At 33.7% G+C, this 22,624-nt stretch overlaps 1 protein-coding gene across 1 annotated transcript in view; it reads right to left on the bottom strand.

Annotated features, from left to right (window-relative positions):
- Gucy1a2 (guanylate cyclase 1 soluble subunit alpha 2) overlaps window positions 1-22,624 on the bottom strand; it is a 265,455-nt gene that overhangs the window by 86,208 nt on the left and 156,623 nt on the right. Inside the window, exon 5 of the mRNA XM_076843807.2 lies at window positions 5,198-5,683. Coding sequence (XP_076699922.1) covers window positions 5,198-5,683 — 486 coding nt within the window. The remainder of the gene's footprint in view (window positions 1-5,197; window positions 5,684-22,624) is intronic.

Raw genomic sequence — 22,624 nt, 5'->3', positions numbered from 1 at the left:
ATGGCAGCTAACATTAATATTACTGCGATAAACCAAACACTGTTCTAAGCATTTCACATCTATCTTATTTAAAAGCTTATAACATATAATCACACATTAGATAAAATTAGTTTCTATTTACAGATGATGAAACTGAGGCACAGAGGTTAAATAAGCAACTAAAGGTGGAAAGATGAAAATTCCAAGTGGGGAACTTAATAGAAGACTGAGTTTGCACAGCTGTGGCCAATTTGAATAAGAGAAACAAAGAGAAGGATCTAGCCTTCTCCTTGCTGCTTGCTTATCTCCAGCCTAAATACCAAAGGCAAAAATATTAATTGAGCAAACCCCTCTTCAACAATTTTTAGAGCACTATATAGTATTTTGAAACTATGTATATAATTCTGCTAGTAGAAAAGGCAGCAAAACACAATGCTTATCTGTGACTTTCACCTCGCCTCCTAAAACATAAAAATTAGTTCTTTGCACTCATTAAAATCATGATAAAAATAGTCAATTTGCATAACATTTTGTTAGCTTCTATGGAAGTTATTCCCCCTTATCAAATGAATAAGTTAAAATGTTTATTGAATGAGATAATGAGTGAATTGAATAATTTTCTCTTCAAAAATTCTTCTTTTCTAACTTACAGGAAGACATTGTTGCTTCATTGCCAGTCAAATAGCAGCAAAAGTATATGATGCTGATATTGATGGAGACTGCTGAAAAGGACCAGTATAAATCTTTAATTGTGTTCAATATGAAAAGTTTGTGCACTGGTCATTAAAGCATAAAATATGTAAATTTAGGGGGGTGGTGAACCAGTTACTCTATACTAAATGGAACTGGCATTTAATTCTGGGAAATAGAACAAAATGAAATATACATATTTATAAAATTCCAAGAATAACCTAAGTACTTTAAAAGGCTTTTTGTTTCATTGTAAAGCAAAATGAGAAGAAAAGGAAACATTTCATTTATGCAAAATCATATTCATACAGCAGTGACACCCTTGAGAGATTGTGCTGCTTTTTCTGAAGGCTGGCTGAAGGTCCAGTGAACAGACGGCTTTGGTAGCTCAGTATTGTCAAACGTCAAGACAAATAAAAATTCTTGAGGCATAAAGTTCTGCAGCTTTGGAACTTCATGTGAGCAATGTCTGCTCTCTTCTATTAACAAGAAGGTTAAAGGTGGGAATTTAACTCCATGATAACACCTTATCAAATATACAAATTCAGGAATGCCAGCATATCTGGGCAAAGCCTAAACAATCTCCACCTGGATGCCCAAATCCACAGGGCTTGCCTAGCTGTGTTTAACATACACACTCAAACAAAACACTGTTCATGTTATATATAAACCTTTCTGTTATAGATATGTATCACTATTTACTTCTGAACTCTGTATTCACTTTTATAGTGTGTTATGATTTGAATGTGTCTCTCAAAATTCATGTGTTGAGAAAGGGGAGGTACTAGAGAATGAAATAGAATGAATTATGCTATACACATGTATAAATGTATCATAATTAATCCCACTTTATGTATAATTATAATGCATGAATTGAAAAAGTACTAGAAGCAAGACCAGTAAAGGAAGGGGAGAGAGGATGGGAGGGAAAGGAGAAGTACTGGGAAATGAAATGGAGCAAATTACATTATATGCATGTATGAATATGTCACAATGAACCCTGCTATTATGTATAATTATAATGCACCAATAAAAACCATAATAAAACAATTAAAATTATACCAAAGAGAATAATAGTAATCATTTGTTAGAGAAGACTTTATTTAGAATTGAAAGTTATATAAAAATATTGAAATTAATAAAAAGACACAAAATTTTTTAAAAAATCACATGTTGAAAACTTAATCCCCGTGCAAGAATATTGGGAGGTAGGGCCCTTATGAGTCTCAGTTAAAGCTCTGATTTATTATCTGCATTATTTTACCTTTCTGAAGCTCAGTTGCTTTATCTGAAAGTAGAGATAATGTAATAACTCAATAAATGGCAGATAACCTGACATTTACTACTCTACCCCAGTGCTGGTCTAAGCACCATTCTTATAAGCTCACTGAAATACGATGTAGCTGTGAGACAGATTAATTAGTATTTTTATTTTATACTGTATGGTACTGGAGAACAGTGAGATTAAGAAAGTGATTAAAGCGGAAAAGATGAGAACTCTAAGGAACAGTGAGATGCTTTGGCAGAATAGAATGGGAGGAGCTGGGGAAGTACTTGCCTTTCTTGCTGCCTCTCAAAGGGCTCGTCAAAATGCAAACATAAAATAAGGCAAAACCTACATTATTGCTTTATTATCCAATGTGATTGTTACGACTTTCATCGTTATTACCATCATCATCATCATCATCATCATCATCTATAAAGCATTATTAGATCCAATAAGTTAAGAGTTACTTGTTCTTTCTTTTTTTATTTTTGATTCTCTATACTCTACAAAATCTGAGAGGAAACACAGTATGTAGTACATTATTTATGTTGGCTTTTTCCTGAATATATCTGCCTTCCTAGTTACAGGAGAATCAAAAGGACATTTGTGCCTCCTTTAAGTTACCTAGTTCCCACTGAGTATTCACGTATTCTTGTATTCTTGGTAGCCAACCACTGTAGACTTTAACTTTCTCAATGCTTAAAATATGCACAGTAAAGGAAGGCTTGGTTATTTTAGCAGAATTTTCTTTCTTACCATGTCCTGTCACAAGGAACTGAATTCTCTTACAATTGTCATCGTTTTTCCCTCATGATAGAGAAACACGGAATAATGAGATGATCAAGGAAAGGGAAACCACAAGTTTAGAGACTCAGAGCTTCACTGTGTCACAGCAGATTTTGAATGCCTCATCTGAGCCACCCCCTCTGGCTCTTTTTCAATGGCATTTGTCTTTACCTGGTTTCCTTTCATATTCCTAACATATAATAAAAGTGGGCTGTATTTATCTCTGTGAAATGATTATTCCATTAAAAATTGTACCCACACTTTAAATCTAGCAAAACTCTTCATTTTACTAAATCATCAGAATTGGGTTCCTTAAAAAAAAAAAAAAAAAAGAAAAAAAGTGTAGCCTTTGGGATTTTAAAAATTTCAGTAATTTAAATTTTTGCAGAAAGTTTATGGTATACAATAGCAAGTAGGTTCATAGTATAAAATAGTACTACATAAACTTTCCAGAAAATAAACTGTAATAATTGTAATTATTAGAAAGCAGGCAAGTTGAATGCAGAATTTTTAATTTATATCCCTTCTTATAGTGTACTTCATTTTATCTTTATCTTATACAGAGAAAATATTCATTATTCCCTCTTTCTGGACACACTTGTCACCACTGTGGCTTCAGCACACATTATCCCATAGCATCAATGACATTTTAAAAACACCTAGCCCTGGATTTTATTTGTATATATTAATTAAGTTTCATAAGCAAAATTACTCCAAGAAATTTTGTGAACTGGATTGTTTCTGTTTATTTTTGAATACACCCCCCACACACACACAACACACACACGTACACACACACACAAGGTTGTGTATCAGAGAAAGAGAAAATCCATTTTGCAAGTTAAAAGGCGCTGATAATTATTTATGACTACATAAAATTGCCCATGATTTAATAACATACAGGACAATTTTAATATCACATGTGATATTTCCACAGATTTTCTTTTTCTGAGGTTTCCCAGCTAATCTTAAAGGAAGGAACATTTGATGTCTGTGTAAGGTAATTGTAGTTTTAAACTCTGACATTATTGTAGTACCCTCAGAAGTCACATTTATTCATCTCAAAACCTAACTGATACTTTTATTTAAACCAGCGATTCCCAAGATTTTTCAAAAGTGGATCTATTTGTCCATGTACATTCCTCATTAATTGTAGAAATTTAGGGCTAGAAAATACCTGTTTTAGCTAAAAGAAGCTAACACTGAAAGTCAGTGACTTTGAAGGAAAAGATTGGTGATTGCAGAAATTGATATAATAATGTCCAAATCTGAAGGAAGGAAAGTGTTGGCAAATCCAGGCTAATTTCCCCTCTCTTCTAGAAATGACAGGGCATTACACTGATAGATACACTCTAGCGTCTTGTTGGCTTAGAATCAGACAGTTGGCTATACACTCGGCAATACCTCTATGATAAATGGTAAAATAGTAAATTATAAAGAAGTTAAAAACTACTTATAGGAATTCTTATTGTGTATAAGAAGGCAAAACCCTCATATGTCTCCACTGACTATTTACCATTCAGAAGAGACTTAACTGAAATAACACTGGTTCTATGTTTTACATAATGCAATGAGAGGACTCCTTTCTCCAGAAGATATACCTTGATGAAACAGCTTCTGGAAAATAATAGGAAACTAATAAAATAAAACAGATGATTCTTTCCAAATCTGCTTATGTGAAAATCATACTACAAAAATAGACAGCTTGTCTAGTTGGATTGTTTGTTTATATTAGTATTTGTTACCCTTCCTATAAAAAAGCCCTCTACTCTGAAACTGTGTGATCCATATAAAATTCCATTTAAAAGTTGCAGAGTTATTCATTACTGGGTTAAATTACTCAAGATGTTGCTATGCTTCTAACAAGAAATAAACTAAGAAATTTGCCAAATCAAATCAATAAATGGTTATCGATTCCCATTATGAAAGTTTTTGCATTATGTAGCTTCAAAAATTAAGATGCTTCCACCAAAAAGCAGTCATTTGGGCAGTAACTAGGATATTTACATGTATTCTTTTAGAATTAAAAGAGTTTCACTTAATTGATTAACCATGGTTTCACTGATAATGCAATGCACACTTTAATATAATTTGCTATTTCCTTGTAACTGTCAACACAAAATTCTTAGTTAATATCATAATTTCATTCTTTAAGAAGAATAAGTATGTAGTTCAAATTTGTCTAGAATTACAAGTTTAATTTTTTTAAAAATAACAATGAATTTAGAAAACTAGCTATACAGAATTCTTACTGAGCAGTATCAGGATTTACAGTTACTTATATCAATAGTATAAGTTGACTTATAATGAAAGTTTACTTATAAAGCATAAAAACCTGTATTCTGTATTAAGGCTTCTAGTTAAAGAGATATAAGATAAATTATTCTTAAGTTCAAGTAAAAAATGCATTTTGAAACTTAAGATGACAATTTGCTTTTAAATAATATGTATATTTAAGTAATTAAAATCCATTACCTTATAAATATCCAAAAATCCACACTGGTGGTCGAATCTAGTGTATAGTTCATTCAGCATGCTGATCACCTGCATGGGGGTACACTGGGCACATATGGCTGTGAAGCCTACAATGTCCGAAAAGAGCATGGTGACATCATCAAACTTTCTGGCTTGCACTTGCTGCCCTTGCCACAACTGCTGGGCCACATCACCAGGGAAAATAGAATACAGAAGATCCACTGTCTTCTTTTTCTCTTCTTCCAGGGCCTGGTGAGTTCTTTCCAAAGTTGCCTTTAATTTGTCCATCCTCTTCTTCAAGCCATCTTGGGCTTTTGCCTGCTCGCCAACCAAAATGACATCTCGGGTGGCATCATGGATAGGGATATCTGAGAGATGCAGGCCCCGGCCCATGAGTTCATCCAACTTGTCCACACAGGGGGAGCCCAGAAATAAAATGGAATTTGATTCTGGCACATGGATCATTTGACCTTTTACTTCCATCACCTGTGAAATTAACATGGAATTTTGATCAATATTTTTCCTTCATATGATATGTCGAAAAAAGTTTTATTATTTGATGAGTAGGATGAACAAGAAATAAAACATTTCAAATTCAAATTGCAACTTACAATTTCAGATTCATCTTGCCAACTACTCCCTTGAGGGTCCTCATCATAAGGGCCTTCAGCTATTAGTTTTTTTGAACCTCAGAGTAGTCATGTGACATATTCTTTTCATTTTAAAGAATGAAATCTGACTGGTGATTGTCAAAGTTACTAGAAACAATATACTAATTTATGAAGAAAAAAATTATATGTACAGTTTTATGTAATAAAGACCAGAGAAATTTTTGGTCCTGGTTCTTTATCCGGTTGATGGGGAACACTGCCTACCTGATACACGAATGATGCAAACTATTGTTTTCTAAAATATGAGCTATAAACTGAATCAGAACTAAATTAACATAATATCCCTGCTACTTACTAGATTTATTTTCAAAAGGGATATAATAACACCTATGCCACTAGATTTTTCTGGAAAATAAGTGATATATCACAATTAAAGCATTGAGCACTGTGACTGGAGCACAGTTTGTGTTCAACAAAAGTGGATTTCTTCAGTTTGGTTTTGATTTAAGAAATCTGCACATTTAAATCACACAAATTGTTAAGTAGTAAATAGTGGGAGAATTATTTATAGCATTTTTGCTGGATAGCAGTATTAATTTAAGGTTTAGTTTTGGAAAAGGTTAATAGAAACACCCCAATTTGCCAAGATTTTCCCATTGCACTGACCTTATGCTATCAGATGAGAGTGAACTGTGTTGTCTGGAATGTTAATTTCCATTTTAGTAAACTCACCCAATAACGAATTATTAAAAAATTGATGGTGATACAACTGACATATTTACATTCTAAACCTTGCCAGAAATCCTATACTGAAGGGCCTGAGGGTATCTGAAACAATTGTATAATGACAAGAATTGTTTATGAAGAAAAGCTGATATTATGAAGTATTATTTTAAGTAAACATATTAACATAACAAATGGATAGTAAAACTTAAAATTGCAAAATGTGCAGAACCAAAAGCTAAGTTGTTCATACTGACATAACAAAGTGGTCAGTGTTGAGGGTGAAAAAGGTGTTTGAGTTTAGAAATTAATTTATTACGGTGTCTTGCTATACAAAGGAGAGCTATTATGTAATGATACAGTTAACTGTGGAAGATTAGTGAAAATCTTTCACTTGCATCTTTGAGTAATATTTATGTTGAGGTAACATTCTTTAAGAATTTATTTTTCATAAGATGGCACTGAATTTTTTCAAGTGCCTTTTCTGTATGTATTTAGATGATCATACGGCTTTGATCCTTCATTTGTTAATGCAGTGTATTGCATTCACTGATTGCCTCTGTGAAGCTTCCCATATCCTTGCATCCCATGGATCAATCTCACTTGATTACAGAATATAATCCTTTCAATGTGTTGTTAATTTGGTTTGCTGGTATTTTGTTGAAGATCTTGCCTAACAATGAGTAATTTCAAAAATACCCTTTTATATAATCCATTGTCAAAGAGAAATTGTCAAAGGAAATTTCAAAATCTAAGATGGAATGAAAAAAAAGGCTGTATAACATATTAAAATAAACAACATGCAACAGTGTCGAGAGAGAAATTTATCACTCTAAAATGCTTTATTTCAAAAAAAGATCATTAGTCTCTAATATAAACTCCTACATCAAGAAAAATAAGAAAAATAATCCAAAGCCAAAAGAATAAAGGAAGTAATAAGCATAAGTGTGTTGGTTAATGACATTGAAATCGGGGTGGGGGTGGAGGGGGATTAAAAAAAATGAACAAAAAAATTCAAAAACATCAGCAAATCTAATAAGACTGATAAAATAATAAGTGAGAAAACAAATCACCAGCATCAGGAACAAAACAGAATAACATTATAAATAATAGAGCATCAAAAGAATAATTGAGGTACATTTTGGACAACTTTACCCTACAAAATTTTTTTGACAATTTTCCCTGACAATTTAGAAGAAATGAATCAATCCTGTGAAAACTACAAACTACCAAAACTCAACCAAGATGAAGTGAATAATCAGAAAAATTTTAATCATAAAGACACTGAATCTATGGAGACTATCACGCTAAGTGAAATAAGCCAAAACTAAAGGCCAAGAATGTTCTCTCTCATATGCAGATGCTAACACACAATAAGGCAGTGGAAAGAACAGAAATTCATTGGATTAAGCCAGCGGAGATGGCAGAGGCCTGTAATCCCAGTGGCTCAGGAGACTGAGACAGGAAGATTGTGAGTTCAAAGACACCCTCAGCAAAAGCAAGGCAATAAGCAATTCAATGAGACCCTGTCTCTAAATAAAATAAAAAATAGACTGGGGATGTGGCTCAGTAGTTAAGTGCCCCCTGAGTTCAATCCCTGCTACAAAAAAGAAGAAGGAGGAGGAGGAGGAGGAGGAGGAGGAGGAGGAGGAGGAGGAGGAGGAGGAGGAGGAGGAGGAGGAGGAGGAGGAGGAGGAGGAGGAGGAGGAGGAGGAGGAGGAAGTAGTGGTAGTTCATTGAATTAGACAAAGGGGAATGAAGGGAAGGGAGGAGGAATGGGAATAGGAAAGATAGTAGAATAAACTTAATATAACTTTCCTATGTTCATATATAAATACACCATCAATTAAATCCCACATTATGTACAGCCACAAGAATGGGATACTAATCAGAGTAAATTATACTCCAAGTATACATAATATATCAAAACACACTTTACTTTCATGTATAACTTTAAAAAAAAGACACTGAATTTACAATCCAGATATATCTTGAAAAAGAATTTTCAGGACTAGTTGATCCTCCTGGAAAATTCAGCCAAATATTTGCAGAAGTATTAATACAAAATTTACATAATTACTTCCAGAAAATAAAATAGAAGGAGACACTTAAAGGAGGTGTATCTCCACACTTTCCAAAAAATTCCATCAGCTCATTGACAGAGAAATTATTTATTTGTCCTTGCACATCCATAATTTAGCTAGTATGTGATGATCCACATGTAATGAGAGACATGTTTGACCCAAACTACACAATCCCAATATGTAGTTTCTTCAAACTATATAGGTAAATGTTATCTATATACAAAGACTTATCTTTCTGTAAAGTATATTATTTAAGCCTTGAGTGTTATGCTTACCTAAAACTATTTGAACTGGGACCTCCACTCAAATAGTTTCTGTAATTTTAACAATGTTTTCCATGTGATAGACCTGTTAATTGCTCAGTTAATAATGCAGAAGAGAACATGAACAAGTCAAGGATGCACACCCTTGCCTATTTTATTCAATATAGTGGTAACTACAGTGATTAGGCATGTAAAAGAAATAAGAGGCATTCTAATAAGAAAGGAAGAAGATAAATTGTTCTTATTTGTAGACAACATGATAGTAAGATTGTACTTGGATATCTATGGGGATTAACTGCAGGACCCTTCTCAGATAGGAAAATCCACAGATGCTCTACTTCCTAAATCAAAATATGAGCATATAACCTACACATATCCTTGCATATATTTTAAAACATCTCTAGACTACTTATATTACCTAGTACAGGATAAATGCCCTGTAAATAATTGTTACACTGTACTTTTGGGGGAGGTAATTATAAGAAAAAGAGACATGTTAAGTAAAGACAAAATTATTTATTTAAATATTTTTGACTTCCAAATGGTTAAATTTTCCGATGTAGAACCTGAGGATATTTTATATAGAAACCCCCCAAAACTCAACCAAAAACTGTTAGAACTAATGAGCAAATTCAGTAAAGTTGCAGAACACAAATTAAATATATAAAATTATTAGCATTTCTATATAATAACAGCAAACTATCCAAAAAATAAATTTAAAAAACCACTCCATTTAAAATAGCATCAAAAAGAAAAATACATGTAAATTTAAAAAATAGATGTAAATGTAACTAAGGAGGCAAAAGACATATACACTGAAATGAAAGAAATTGAAAACATACATTAAGTAAAAGCTGGCTATGTTCATGGATGTGGAAAATTAATATTTTTAAATGTCCACACTGCTCAAATGGTTTGCAAATTAAATGTAATCCCTATTAAAATTCAATAACATTTTCCTAGAAATAAAAAATAAGTAAATAAATAAATAAACTAGAATGGAACCACAAAAGATCCCAATAACCAAAACATTCTTGAACAAAGAACAATGTTGGTGGCATCACAGTACCTTACTTCAAAAAATACACTCCAAAAGCTATATTAACCAAAACAGAGTGGTACTGGCATATAAACAAAGAAACCAATAGGACTGAATAAAGAACGTGGGGAAAAAACCTCACATATTTATAGTAAATTGGTCTTTGACAAAGGTGCCAAAAACACACAATAAGAAAAGAACAGTCCCTTTAATAAATGGTTTTGAGAAAACTGGATATCCTAAATGCAGAAGAACTTAATTAGACCCTTATCTCATGCCATATAAAAATCAACTCAAAATGGATTACAGAATGAAGAGATCTCCTGAAGAAAGGGACAAAATATTTGCAAAACGTCCATATGATAAAGGGTTAATATCTAAAATATATAAGAAGTTCAATTGAAGAATAAAACAAAAACAAAGAAATAAAAATTCCCTATTAAATATGCAAATCGCCCAAAGAAACACATCTCAAAAGTAAACATACAAATGACCAAGAGGTATAGTCATGCATCTCAATGTTTCTATCAACAAAGGACCACATACAATAGCAATCCCATAAAATCAGACCTCCTAGTGACATCACAGCCATCCAGTGTAAGTGTAGTCTATGACATTCACAGCAAGGAAATCACTTAATTATATATTCCTCAGAATATATCAACAAAGGAGTTGATGCATGACTAAGTACGAAAAACTGCTCAACGTCACTAAACATTAGGGAAATGTAAATCAAAACCAATAAGGCTGAAAATAGAAGGGAGATAAGTGTAGTACAGGAAAGGAGGGAGGATGGGAAAAGGAAAGAAATGTGGAATGAAATTGACCAAATTATGCTATGTATAAATATGAATATGCCATAGCGAATTTCACATTTATATACATCTATAAAGCACCATTTAGAAAAATAATAAATAAATAGAAGGAATACTAGTAGAGTACAGGAAGGGGAATAGAAGGGGGAAGGAAAGAAGGGAAAGAGGAAGCACGGAAGACTAAAATGGAGCAAGCAAATTATATTCCATGCAGGTGTGATTGTGTCACAATGAACCCCATTACTATGTATAACTTTAATGAACCGATGAAAGAAATTTTTGAATAAAATAAAAATAGTTGTTTTAAAATAGTCTCTTTAAATGGCAATTATCCAAAAGATGAAAGATTATAAATGTTGATAAGGATGTGAAGAAAAGGGAACCTTTGCACACTACTTGGGGAATGGAAATTAATACAGTCACAGTATGGAGGCTCCTCAAAAACCAAAAAATAAAACTACCCTATGACCCAGCAATGTACTACTGGGTATATATCTAAAGGAAATAAATCGGTATGTTAAGCAAATACCTGTGCCCCATGTTCACTGTAGCTATTCACAACAGCCAAAATATGAACTCAAATGTCATTCAAGATATGAACCGATGTTTGTGGTACGTATACACATTGACATTTGCCATATAAACAGAATGGGATGCCATCAGCTTTCTAAAAGAAGGAAATCCTCTCACTTATGAGATCATAAATGAACCTGAAGGACATGGAACGTGAAATCTGGCACAAGAAGACAAACACCAAATAACTGCATGATCTCCCCTGTATGTGGAGTGCAAAATAGTCACACCCAGGGAGAAAAGTAGTGATTACCAGAGGCTAGGGGAAGGCAGGACTGGGGAGATGTTGATCAAATGAGACAAAACTTCAGCTGGGAGACATAAATAAAAAATAAGAATAATGTAAGAGAGCTCTTATTTTCCTTTCTTGCTTATTTACTTTTATCATTCAGTTTGTGTGTTTGTGTTTGGGTTCTTAGAATATAATTATCCAAAGATATCAGATGTTGTAAAACAAAATCTATTTCCTCCACACAGCTATTAGCTTTTAAAAATATCATTCTAATATCTGCAGTTATAATAGCTATTCATTGGTTTTATAAATATTTACTTAATATACACACCTGTCAACATTATTCTATGCAGGAATTAAATCAGAATATCTTCCCCTTTTTACTGAAGTGAACAGAAGAAAATGTGAGGATATTACCATGAGGTTAACTATGACACTATAAATTCAATAGATTGAAATTTTGCCTTCACTGAGATGAGATAAAATAAAATTCTTAATATTTATTGATGAAATTAATGCCCCCAAACTCCCCCAAATAAAAAATATAACTCTTTAGATACTTTATCTTTCTATGCCTTCCTTATTTCATCATGTGTTTGTATTTAGCTTCATTTCTATTTTAATCTCAGAAACTCATTCTAAAAATGAATTTGAATTCTGCTTTAATAGATAAACCAGTGAACCATATAACCAAGATGATTTAATGTTCCATGATTAGATGCCAGTTTTCTTTTTAAATCATAGCAAGATTTATATAATCTTAAAAGGAAATAGGTTTGTGCTTTGTAGTTGAAAGAAGCACATCAATAAATGTTTTGGCTTTCTTTTGCGCACATTTTCCAAATGTGAAATGCTTATGTTTGTTTTTAGATCCTTATTCATTTTTATTTAACAAGCACTAAATTTTACACTATGTGGGGGATATTAAATTGATATTCTGTTTTTAATACCTTACTTATACAGATTGCCACTTTCCCAAAGGGTGTAAATTATTTTATTTTCCAGCTTAGACACAAAATCAGCCACCCACATGTTCTAAAAGGCAGAGCTGAACGTCTTCTTGTTTTACTAGCGGCAGTTAGCCAGAATCTCCAGTGTGTTTTTGTCACCACACAGCCATTTGTACACCTGATGGAGGATTTGGGCTGTACTTCTATGTATCTAGTTTATAAAATTATATGTCAACCAGAAACACTATTAAATATTCTACACTGACAAGAAATTCTATGCTCTCCTCAAAGAAACACAATAGTGATTCTGTACAAAGCACATAAGAATGAATGAAGCCTCCTCATGGCTAAGGAGGCTTTGATCCATATGCATAAATGAGAAAATGGGGCATGGAGACGATAAAGTGCATGGATCACAAGACAAGTTGGTAAAAAGGCAAAGACTGGAACTCACACCTTACAACATGCATAACCCCACTGCACCATCTTCTGTATCAGAAAATGTTTTAAATAGAATCAAGAGTGGGATGTGAGATTTGGTGGTGATACAAAGCTAGGAGGTGAACAAGTCCATCAATAGCCTATAACTGTATTAAACACAGGTGAATCACAAAACTATTTCAATCAGATTTGTTTTAACAATTTTATGAATGATTTTCCTCCATAATTGTGGAAATACTGGAGATGTGAAGGGGTCTCTTACATTTTTCAATGGCACTACTGCATTTTATAAGAATTATTTTGTTAGCTAAATTGGGGATTTGAGTTCTCTGGGCATATCCTTAATGTTTGCCAAAGATCTGCCTCCCAAAAAGTTTGCAACTCCGTGATAATCCCTTGGAATTTTATGTCATGTTAGAAATACAATCTAGATTACTATAATTGGGGAACTAAAACCAGAGAGGGTTGAGTGAGTTGACAGAGATCACACAGCTGAGAAGCTAGGGAGCCCTTTCTGGGGTAAACTGCCTGTCTCAGTATCCTATTCAAACACAGTGTGGAAGGATGAGTGAGACCTTTGAAACTAAATGTGATCCCAGTTTAAAACTTAGTAGCTACCACTTACTGAGTAACTTCCCAGATCACATGGCCTCACATGATCTTAGCAATACTGGGATACTAGCAATACTTGTCTACAATACTGAGATAATGGTAATTCTGACATAATAGCATTAGGATAAAATTTAAGTGTGATAATACATATTAAAGCATAGCCCAGTACACACACACACACACACACACACACACACACACACATACACACCACACACACACACACACACACACACATGCAGAGTAACTATTATTATTGCTGTTGTTGCTGTTAAGCATTATGACAATCATAATGATTATTTAGCTGATAAAAGAGAGATACTAAAAATAGGAATTGGTATGGAATTGTGTTGAAAAATTCATAATAATATATTTTATGAAGCTATACTGAATAGGCATGGAATATGAACTAAAATACATATTTTATTAATTGTAGAATTTTTAGTAACAGTGAAAATCTAGGGGAAAAACTGTTTATAGATTAGATTTCTTCTTAATTCCATCAATTAAACAAGTTTCAGAAACCATACAGGATGTCATATAAATTATATGATGATGAAGGTTGACTGCATTGGCAAAATGTCTCAGACACACGTCATCAGAATTTGTTTTTCTAGGGGTTCCTGTGAACATGAACAATGTGGAAAAAACTCCTTGACAAGATGTTTCAACTAAAGATGATGGGAGCTGGCTATGATAGTAAATATCACATGGGGGCTGGCTATGATAGTAAATATCACATGAGTTACTGGGATACAGCAAATAAGGGTTCCAAGAAGGAGGGAGGGAAGTTAAAAAACTCAAAGGGAAAAGAGAACATAACATATTAGGTCATTTATATAATGCCAGTCTTATTACAGCAGAGAGTAAAAGGGGATTAAAAAGGTCCAGTCAAGTTAACGTTAGTTGAAGACAGATGTGACTATTGGAATGTGATTTCTCCAGGTCTCTCTGATCTCTCCTCAGTAACCATGGAGACCACTTGTCAAAATAGGGAAGGATAGGAGTTTGGATCCCACAGTCTCTCTTATGTCAGGTCTGCTTAGGAGAGATAACTAACGTGCCTCAGAACTGTGAAATGAGCCAAGAAATACATATTGCCTGTGCTGAGGGCCTGGGATATGAAGATTGTTACAGCAGCAAGCACATTCAACTTGACTAATACACCACGCAGGTCTTGATAAAGGATCATTTCCCCCCTATTAACAATATACACTTGAAAAAGGATCTATAAGCAACTCCCCCATGCTAGAACCTTGGTGAAAAGAATGCATCCTGAATCTTTCCCAAATGAACCTGATTATATTCCCATTTTAAGCATCTGCACCCTAAGTTAATTAAAGGCAGAATCCTGAAATTAATTTACACTTCTATAAATCTGAATCTAAAGATTTCTTAAAGAACTAACATGCGATTGGTTTTATGCTCAAACATTAATTAGCATGAATTACCCTTTGATATCAATTTTTTACCCTTTTGAAATTAGGACAGATATCTTACATTCCAGATTGGAAGTCAAAGCCTTTCAAGTGTACTGTAAATAATGTAAAAGTTCCTTAGATATGAATGTTCATAAATAGTGTATAGATTAATAAGTTATTTGAGAGGATATTGAAGGGATAGTCTCCCTAAAAATGAAAATCTCTACAGCAAACTATGTATTAGAGACTTTATTCTATTTTGATATTTATTTTAAATTTAAATTCATTCTGATTTAATTTTTTAAGCTTTTGACTTTTTTTGAGAGAGAGAGAGAGAGAGAATTTTTTAATATTTATTTTTTAGTTTTCAGCAAACACAACATCTTTGTTTGTATGTGGTGCTGAGAATCGAACTCGGTCCGCACGCATGCCAGGTGAGCATGCTACCGCTTGAGCCACATCCCCAGCCCATGCTGATTTAATTTTACAGTAACCTGGTACCTATCAACAGATCCAAGTATGTAGAGTGAAAAAAGCTGAGTGATGTGTCCAAGCTCTGGCTTATAAAACATAGGTGTTCAATGTTGAGCATGACCATTGCCTACATATTTCACTATCACCAACACAAAAAAAGTACTTTTAAAAACTGTTTATGTGTGAATGTTCTGTAGGAAACCCTCAGGAAAATCTCTTACAGGGGCCCCCAAATCTCTACCTTGATATTTAATATTTGTTTCAATGTTTTCCTTTTTATGGAGAAGGGATGGTATGACCAAACTATGGTGTCAGATCTTTAAAATGGGAATAATGAATGAATCTACATAACAGAATTATTATTTGGACATATTGGTTAATATTTACTTAAAATATTCCTTGATACATAATAAACTTTATATATTTATTAAATTAAATAAGAATTCCTGGTTTATAAATAGATTATAAATAACTTTAGAGCCATTTGGCTTATCACCTACCCTTATCCTATATACCTTTAAGTTGGTTTTATTAGTGTGCTAGATCTGCTATAACAAGCTAGAGCTACTATACTTTATACTACATATAAAGTAGCTTTAACAACCAAAATGTCTTCCTTCCGAAGGCCATAACTCTGAAATCAAGGTTCTGACAGAGTCCTGTTCCCTCATAAGACCCCTCTCCTAGGTCCTGGTAGTTCCTTACCTTGTGGTAGCATAATTCTAACCATCCAATGGTATTTTCCCTATGTATATGTCTATTTTAGCATCTAAATTTTCCCCCATTTACAAGGACACTAGTCATATTGGATTACAGCCTACCCTAATGGCTTTATTTTAACTTGCTTACTTCTGCAAGTATCCTGTCTCCAATTAAGTTTACATTCTAATGTTCTAGGGGCTAACTCTCTGAAATATCTTTTGGTGGGGGGCACTATTTGACCCATAACAATGACTCTTCTAAATGATCTGTTCTCTGACTATAGGAATGATCCTGCTGTGACATAACAGCCTAAAGTTCATTAATTTGGTTTTAATCAACAGTAAATCCATCCAATATTGCAACAACATGCATCATTCTTGATCCTACCCGCAAGACTTAACATTCCTTCTTAGCACTTACTATCTAGCACATTACTTTATTGCTTCTCCTTTTTAATGTCATCCTATTTCACTATTAGGATGAAAGATTCATAAGACTGGGGATTTTTGTCCATTTACTCTTTGCTGCTTGCTGCCATGTGGAATAGTACATGACATACAGTAAGAATTCTATAAATATTAATGAAATAATAATAAATAATGATAATTTTACATAAACTAATCTATGTGAAAATGTTAAGTATAAGTGGAAAGATTATTAACTAATGGGAGAAATGGACAAAAGACTTATCTTTTGTTTCATATCAGGTCTAGGATTTTTTAATGGATCAACTCTCTTTACCCTTCCTTTGAACACGCCCGACATTACAATAAAGAAAAGAGACTTTTAAAGAAAAGGTATACAGTAGTAGTCTCTTAGCAGTTAGTTCTTCTGCAAAAGAGGAATACCTTTTTCAGCTTTCTTAAGGTATAATTTGCAAATGAAAATTGATTATACTCACATTGCACTATGTGATATTTTGATATTAGTCAATATGCATTGTGAAATTATTTCCACAGTTGAAATTATTAACATATTTATCATTTCACATGATCACTTTATTTTTCATGGTGAAAATATTTAAAATTTATTCTCTTAGCATATTTCAAGTATACAGTACATTATTATTAACTATAGTTACTATTTTGTACATTAGGTCTCCAGAACTCATTCATCGTAAAACTTCAAGTTGATGTCCTGACCATCATCTTCCCACTTCCTAACCCCTGCTAACCACTAGTCAACTCTCTGCTTCTACGTATTAGACTTTTAAATTTCAAACCTAAGTGATGTCATGCATTTTTTCTTTGTGTGTAGTTAATTTCACTTAGCTTATGTCCTTTGAGTTTATTTTAAACATTTAATTAATTTTATTAATTAACTTTAGACTTTATCCAAAGGGCACAAAGTCTCAAGAAATAGTAGAGATGAGTAAGCTGGACAAATAAGATGCCAAGTTAGTTAGATTATGAAACTAACTTGATAATCCCTGGGTGATGTTGTGCTATAGACAATGATGAATCATTCAGTTTCTGGAAATAGGCTGATTTTTCAGTAGAAGCCTCCTGAAACACACACACACACACACACACACACACACACACACATTCAATATATCTTGCATAAAACATAGGTTTTATAACACTACTAGGCTTGAAATAGATGAGAAAAATTAAGTGGCCTATGGAAAAACAGAAGCAAAAACCTTGAGCTAAATCTATACTATGAACTGATAGTACTAACTTCAGATAGGATAGCCTGTGGGCAAGATTTGGCTTTACATTAGCAGTGCAGAGGGGAGCGGAACACAAGAATCCTGGATTACACACTGACAGGACTAAAGGGTCTCATATCTGCAATACCCCCAAGGTCTCTGTGGATACACATGATAATGATCAATAATCTCACCTCCAGGAATGAGAGTCAGAAGAAACAAAAAACAATAGATTTAGACCATCTAGCACATCAAATACTGGATTCCCAGACTTAAAAAAATACACACACACACACACACACACACACACACACACACATATGCATATTTAGAATCTTTGAAAAAGCAAAGGTATCATCACAGAAATACACTCAATGGGAATTAAAACTGAGCAGGGATATTTGAAAAAGGAAATAAAGCCTTTATAAATTAAAAATATAATGATTGGGAATAAAAGAGCATATGGATTAAACAGAGTATCAGATGCCACCAAAAAAAAAATTAGTGAACTAGAACTGGAAGACAGATCTGGAAATATCATAAAATACCCCCCACCCCCACCCCAGAGAAAAAAAGAGTGGACAGGAGAAAGAGCTCAAGTGATACAAAAGGTAGAATGGGAAGCCTATCTGGGGGAGAGAATACAGAGACTGGAGGAGAGATACCATGTGAAGCACCAGTGTCTGTGAGTCTAGTCTAATAGGAAACATAAGCTCTTGAAATCAAGAACAGCATAGCATCTACCAAAAAATGTTAAAAAAAAAGAAACCCAAAACTGAATATTTTTTAGTGAATCTTCAGAATTGCTAGCACAAAGATCACCAAGCAGACAGGGAGAAAAGATCACCAACAAAGAACAGACTGACAGCAATAATGAAGCCAATAGAATACGTTATATTTTCAATGGGGTAAAAAATAATTATTGCCATTTTAGTATGGTGCACTCAGAAAGCTATCCTTTTATTTATTTTTTTAATTAGTCACTATTTTAATTGATTTTTTAAAAAAATAAATGACAGAAGAATGCATTACAATTATTATTACACATATATAGTATAATTTTTCATATCTCTGGTTATATATAAAGTATGTTCACACCAACTTATGTCTTCATACATGTACTTTGGATAATGATGTCCATCACATTCCACCATCCTTGCTAACCTCCTGCCCCCTCCCTTTCCCTCCTACCCCTCTGCCCTATCTATAGTTTGTCTATTCCTCCCATGCTCACCCTCCTTACCCCACTATGAATCAGCCTCCTTATATCAGAGAAAACATTTGGTATTTGTTTTTTTGGTATTGGCTTACTTCACTTAACATTATCTTCTCCAATGCCATCTATTTACCTGCAAATGCCATGATTTTATTCTCTTTTATTGCTGAGTAGTGCTCCACGGTGTATATATGCCACATTTTTTTTTTTATCCATTTATCTACTGAAGGGCATCTATGTTGGTTCCACAGTTTAGCTATTGTGAACTTTGCTGCTATAAACATAGATGTGGTTGTGTCCCTGTAGTATGCTGTTTTTAAGTCCTTTGAGTATAGACCAAAGAGAGGAATAGCTGGGTCAAATGGTGGTTCCATTCCCAGATTTCCAAGGAATATCCATACTGCTTTCCATATTGGCTGCACCAATTTGCAGTCCCACCAGCAATGTATGAGTGTACCTTTTCCCCCACATCCTCACCAACACTTATTGTTGTTTGTATGCATAATAGCTGCCATTCTGACTGAAGTGAAAGAGGTGAAAGATCTATACAATGAAAACTACATAACCCTAAAGAAAAAAAATCAAAGATGGCCTTAGAAGATGGAAAGATCTACCTTGCTCTTGGATAGGCAGAATTAATATTATCAAAATGACCATACTACCAAAAGCACTATACAGATTTAATGCAATTCTGATCAAAATCCCAATGGCATTCCTTATAGAAATAGAAAAATCAATCATGAAATTCATCTGGAAAAATGAGAGACCCAGAATAGCTAAAACAATCCTTAGTAGGAGGAGTGAAGCAGGTGGCATCACTATACCAGACCTTAAACCATACTATGAGCAATAGTAACTAAAACGGCGTAGTATTGGCACCAAAACAGATTAGTAGACTAATGGTACAGAATAGAGGACACAGAAACTAACCCACAAAATGACAATTATCTTATATTAGACAAAGGTACACTGGAGAAAAGATAGCCTCTTCAACAAATGGTGCTGGGAAAACTGGAAATCCATATACAACAAAATGAAACTAAACCCCTATCTCTCACCATGCATAAAACTCAACTCAAAGTGGATCAAGGACCTAGAAATTAAACTAGAGATCCTGTGTCTAATAGAAGAAAAAGTAGGCCCTAATCTTCATCATACGGGATTAGGCCCCAACTTCCTTAATAAGACTCCTATAGCATAAGAATCAATAAATGGGATGGATTCAAACTAAGAACTTTCTTCTCAGCAAAAGAAACAATCCGTGAGGTTATTAGAGAGCCTACATCTTAGGAGCAAATCTTTACCTCTCACACATCAGATAGAGCACTAATCTCTAAGGTATACAAAGAATTCAAAAAGCTGAGCACCAAAAAACCCACAAATAACCCAGTCAATAAATGGGCCAAGGACCTGAACAGACACTTTTCAGAAGAGGATATAAAATCAATCAACAAATATATGAAAAAATGTACATCATCTCTAGCCATTAGAGAAATGCAAATCAAAAGTACTCTAAGAAAGCTATCATTTTAAAAATGCTAATAAGTTCAACATGAACCAAGGGAGTTTAGTACCAATAAATTAACACAAAAGAAACTTCTTCAAAAATATGTTGAGGACTGGGGTTGTGGCTCAGTGGTAGAGTGCTTGCCTCGTATATGTGAAGCACTGGGTTCGATCCTCAGCACTACATAACAATACTGTGTTCATCTGTAACTAAAAAAAAACTTTAAAAAAATGTATTAAAGAAAGGAAAAATAAACCTACCAGGATAGACTAAGCTAGAAAAAATAAGAAGAAGTAAATTTTAAAACTGCTCATGAATCTAAACAAACATTGTCTATGGAATGCAATAAAAGGATATTAAGAGTAATTATAATATGACATTTTTATAATCATTCCAGATAATTATTAGTATTGGATGAATTGAAACAATGATGTAATCAAAAAAGACTGGTAAATCATGTAAAGGGAAAAAATCACATTCTTTTTCTTATTAATTAGAGAGCATTCTAGTTATACATAATATTGGGGTTCATTTTGACATAATTATAAAAGTGTGGAAAATAATTTGTTCCTATTCAGTCCCTAGTACTTCTCTATTTTCTTCCCTCCTATTTCTCCCTGTACCATTTTCTCTACTGATTTTTCTTCTATTGACTTACAGTTATTTTTTAAAATTAGTACACAATGGATACATGTCATGCTGAAATTCATTGTGGTTTACTCATATGTGTGCATAGAAAAGTTTGATCAGAATCATTCCACCATTCCTCCTAAATGGGAACATTCTTATTACAAATAAATAAAGTACAGTGAAAAATTAGTAGGTACAAATATATAGTCCCCACTTTTTCAGCTCTACCCTTGATACAAAAATAAACAAATAATCAATCCCCAGACTATTATTAGCATCTTCCTGAGAAGTGCACCTTTGTTATTTCCTTTTTTTTTCAAAGAGAGAGAGAGACAGACAGAGAGAAAGAGAGAGAATTTTTTTAAATATTTATTTTTCTTAGTTTTTTTCGGCAGACACAACATCTTTGTTTGTATGTGGTGCTGAGGATCGAACCCGGGCCGCACGCATGCCAGGCGAGCGCGCTATCGCTTGAGCCATATCCCCAGCCCTCTTTTTTTAATATTTATTTTTTAGTTGTAGTTGGACACAATATCTTTATTTTATTTATTTATTTGTATGTGGTGCTGAGGATCAAACCCAGGGCCCCGCGCATGCTAGGTGAGCGCTCTACCACTGAGTCACAATTCCAGCCCACCTTTGTTATTTCTGTCAAATGAAAATTTTGGCTATTTGCTGTTTGTAGAATATGTAGCCTAGTAACCCCTCCAGGTCTTTTTAAGATTGAATCTTTTTTTAAATTTATTTATTTATTTATTTATTTCATCTTCCATACATTTGATTCAAATGAGTTATGCATTTCCATTTTTACCCCAAATACAGATTGCAGAATCACATCAGTTACACATTCACAATGTTTACATAATACCATATTAGTGACTGTTATATTCTGCTGACTTTCCTATCCCCTACTATCCCCCCTCCCCTCCCCTCTCATCTTCCCTCTCTACCTCATCTGTTGTTGTTCCTTTCTCTCCCTTCCCCCCCTTTCCCCTCACAACCTTGTATATGTGATTTCGTATAAAAATGAGGGTTTCCTTCCGTTTCCATGCAATTTCCCTTCTCTCTCCCTTTCCCTCCCATCACTCATCTCAGTTTAATGTTAATATTTTCCTCATGCTCTTTCCCTCTGTTCAGTTCTTAGTTGCTCTCCTTAAATCAAAGAAGACATTTGGCATTTGTTTTTTAAGGATTGGCTAGCTTCACTTAGCATAATCTGCTCTAATGCCATCCATTTACCTGCAAATTCTATGATTTTGTCATTTTTTAGTGCTGCATAATACTCCATTGTGTATAGATGCCACATTTTTTTTATCCATTTATCTATTGAAGGGCATCTAGGTTGGTTCCACAGTCTGGCTATTGTGAATTGTGCTGCTATGAACATGGATGTGGCAGTATCCCTATAGCATGCTCTTTTAAGGTCCTTAGGGAATAGTCTGAGGAGGGCGATAGCTGGGTCAAATGGTGGTTCCATTCC

This window comes from Callospermophilus lateralis, chromosome 2, assembly GCF_048772815.1.
Source record: "Callospermophilus lateralis isolate mCalLat2 chromosome 2, mCalLat2.hap1, whole genome shotgun sequence".
In the NCBI taxonomy this organism is placed as follows: Eukaryota; Metazoa; Chordata; class Mammalia; order Rodentia; family Sciuridae; genus Callospermophilus; species Callospermophilus lateralis.
The sequence above is the reverse complement of the archived record's forward strand: the minus strand, read 5'-3'. Positions and strand labels throughout refer to the sequence as shown.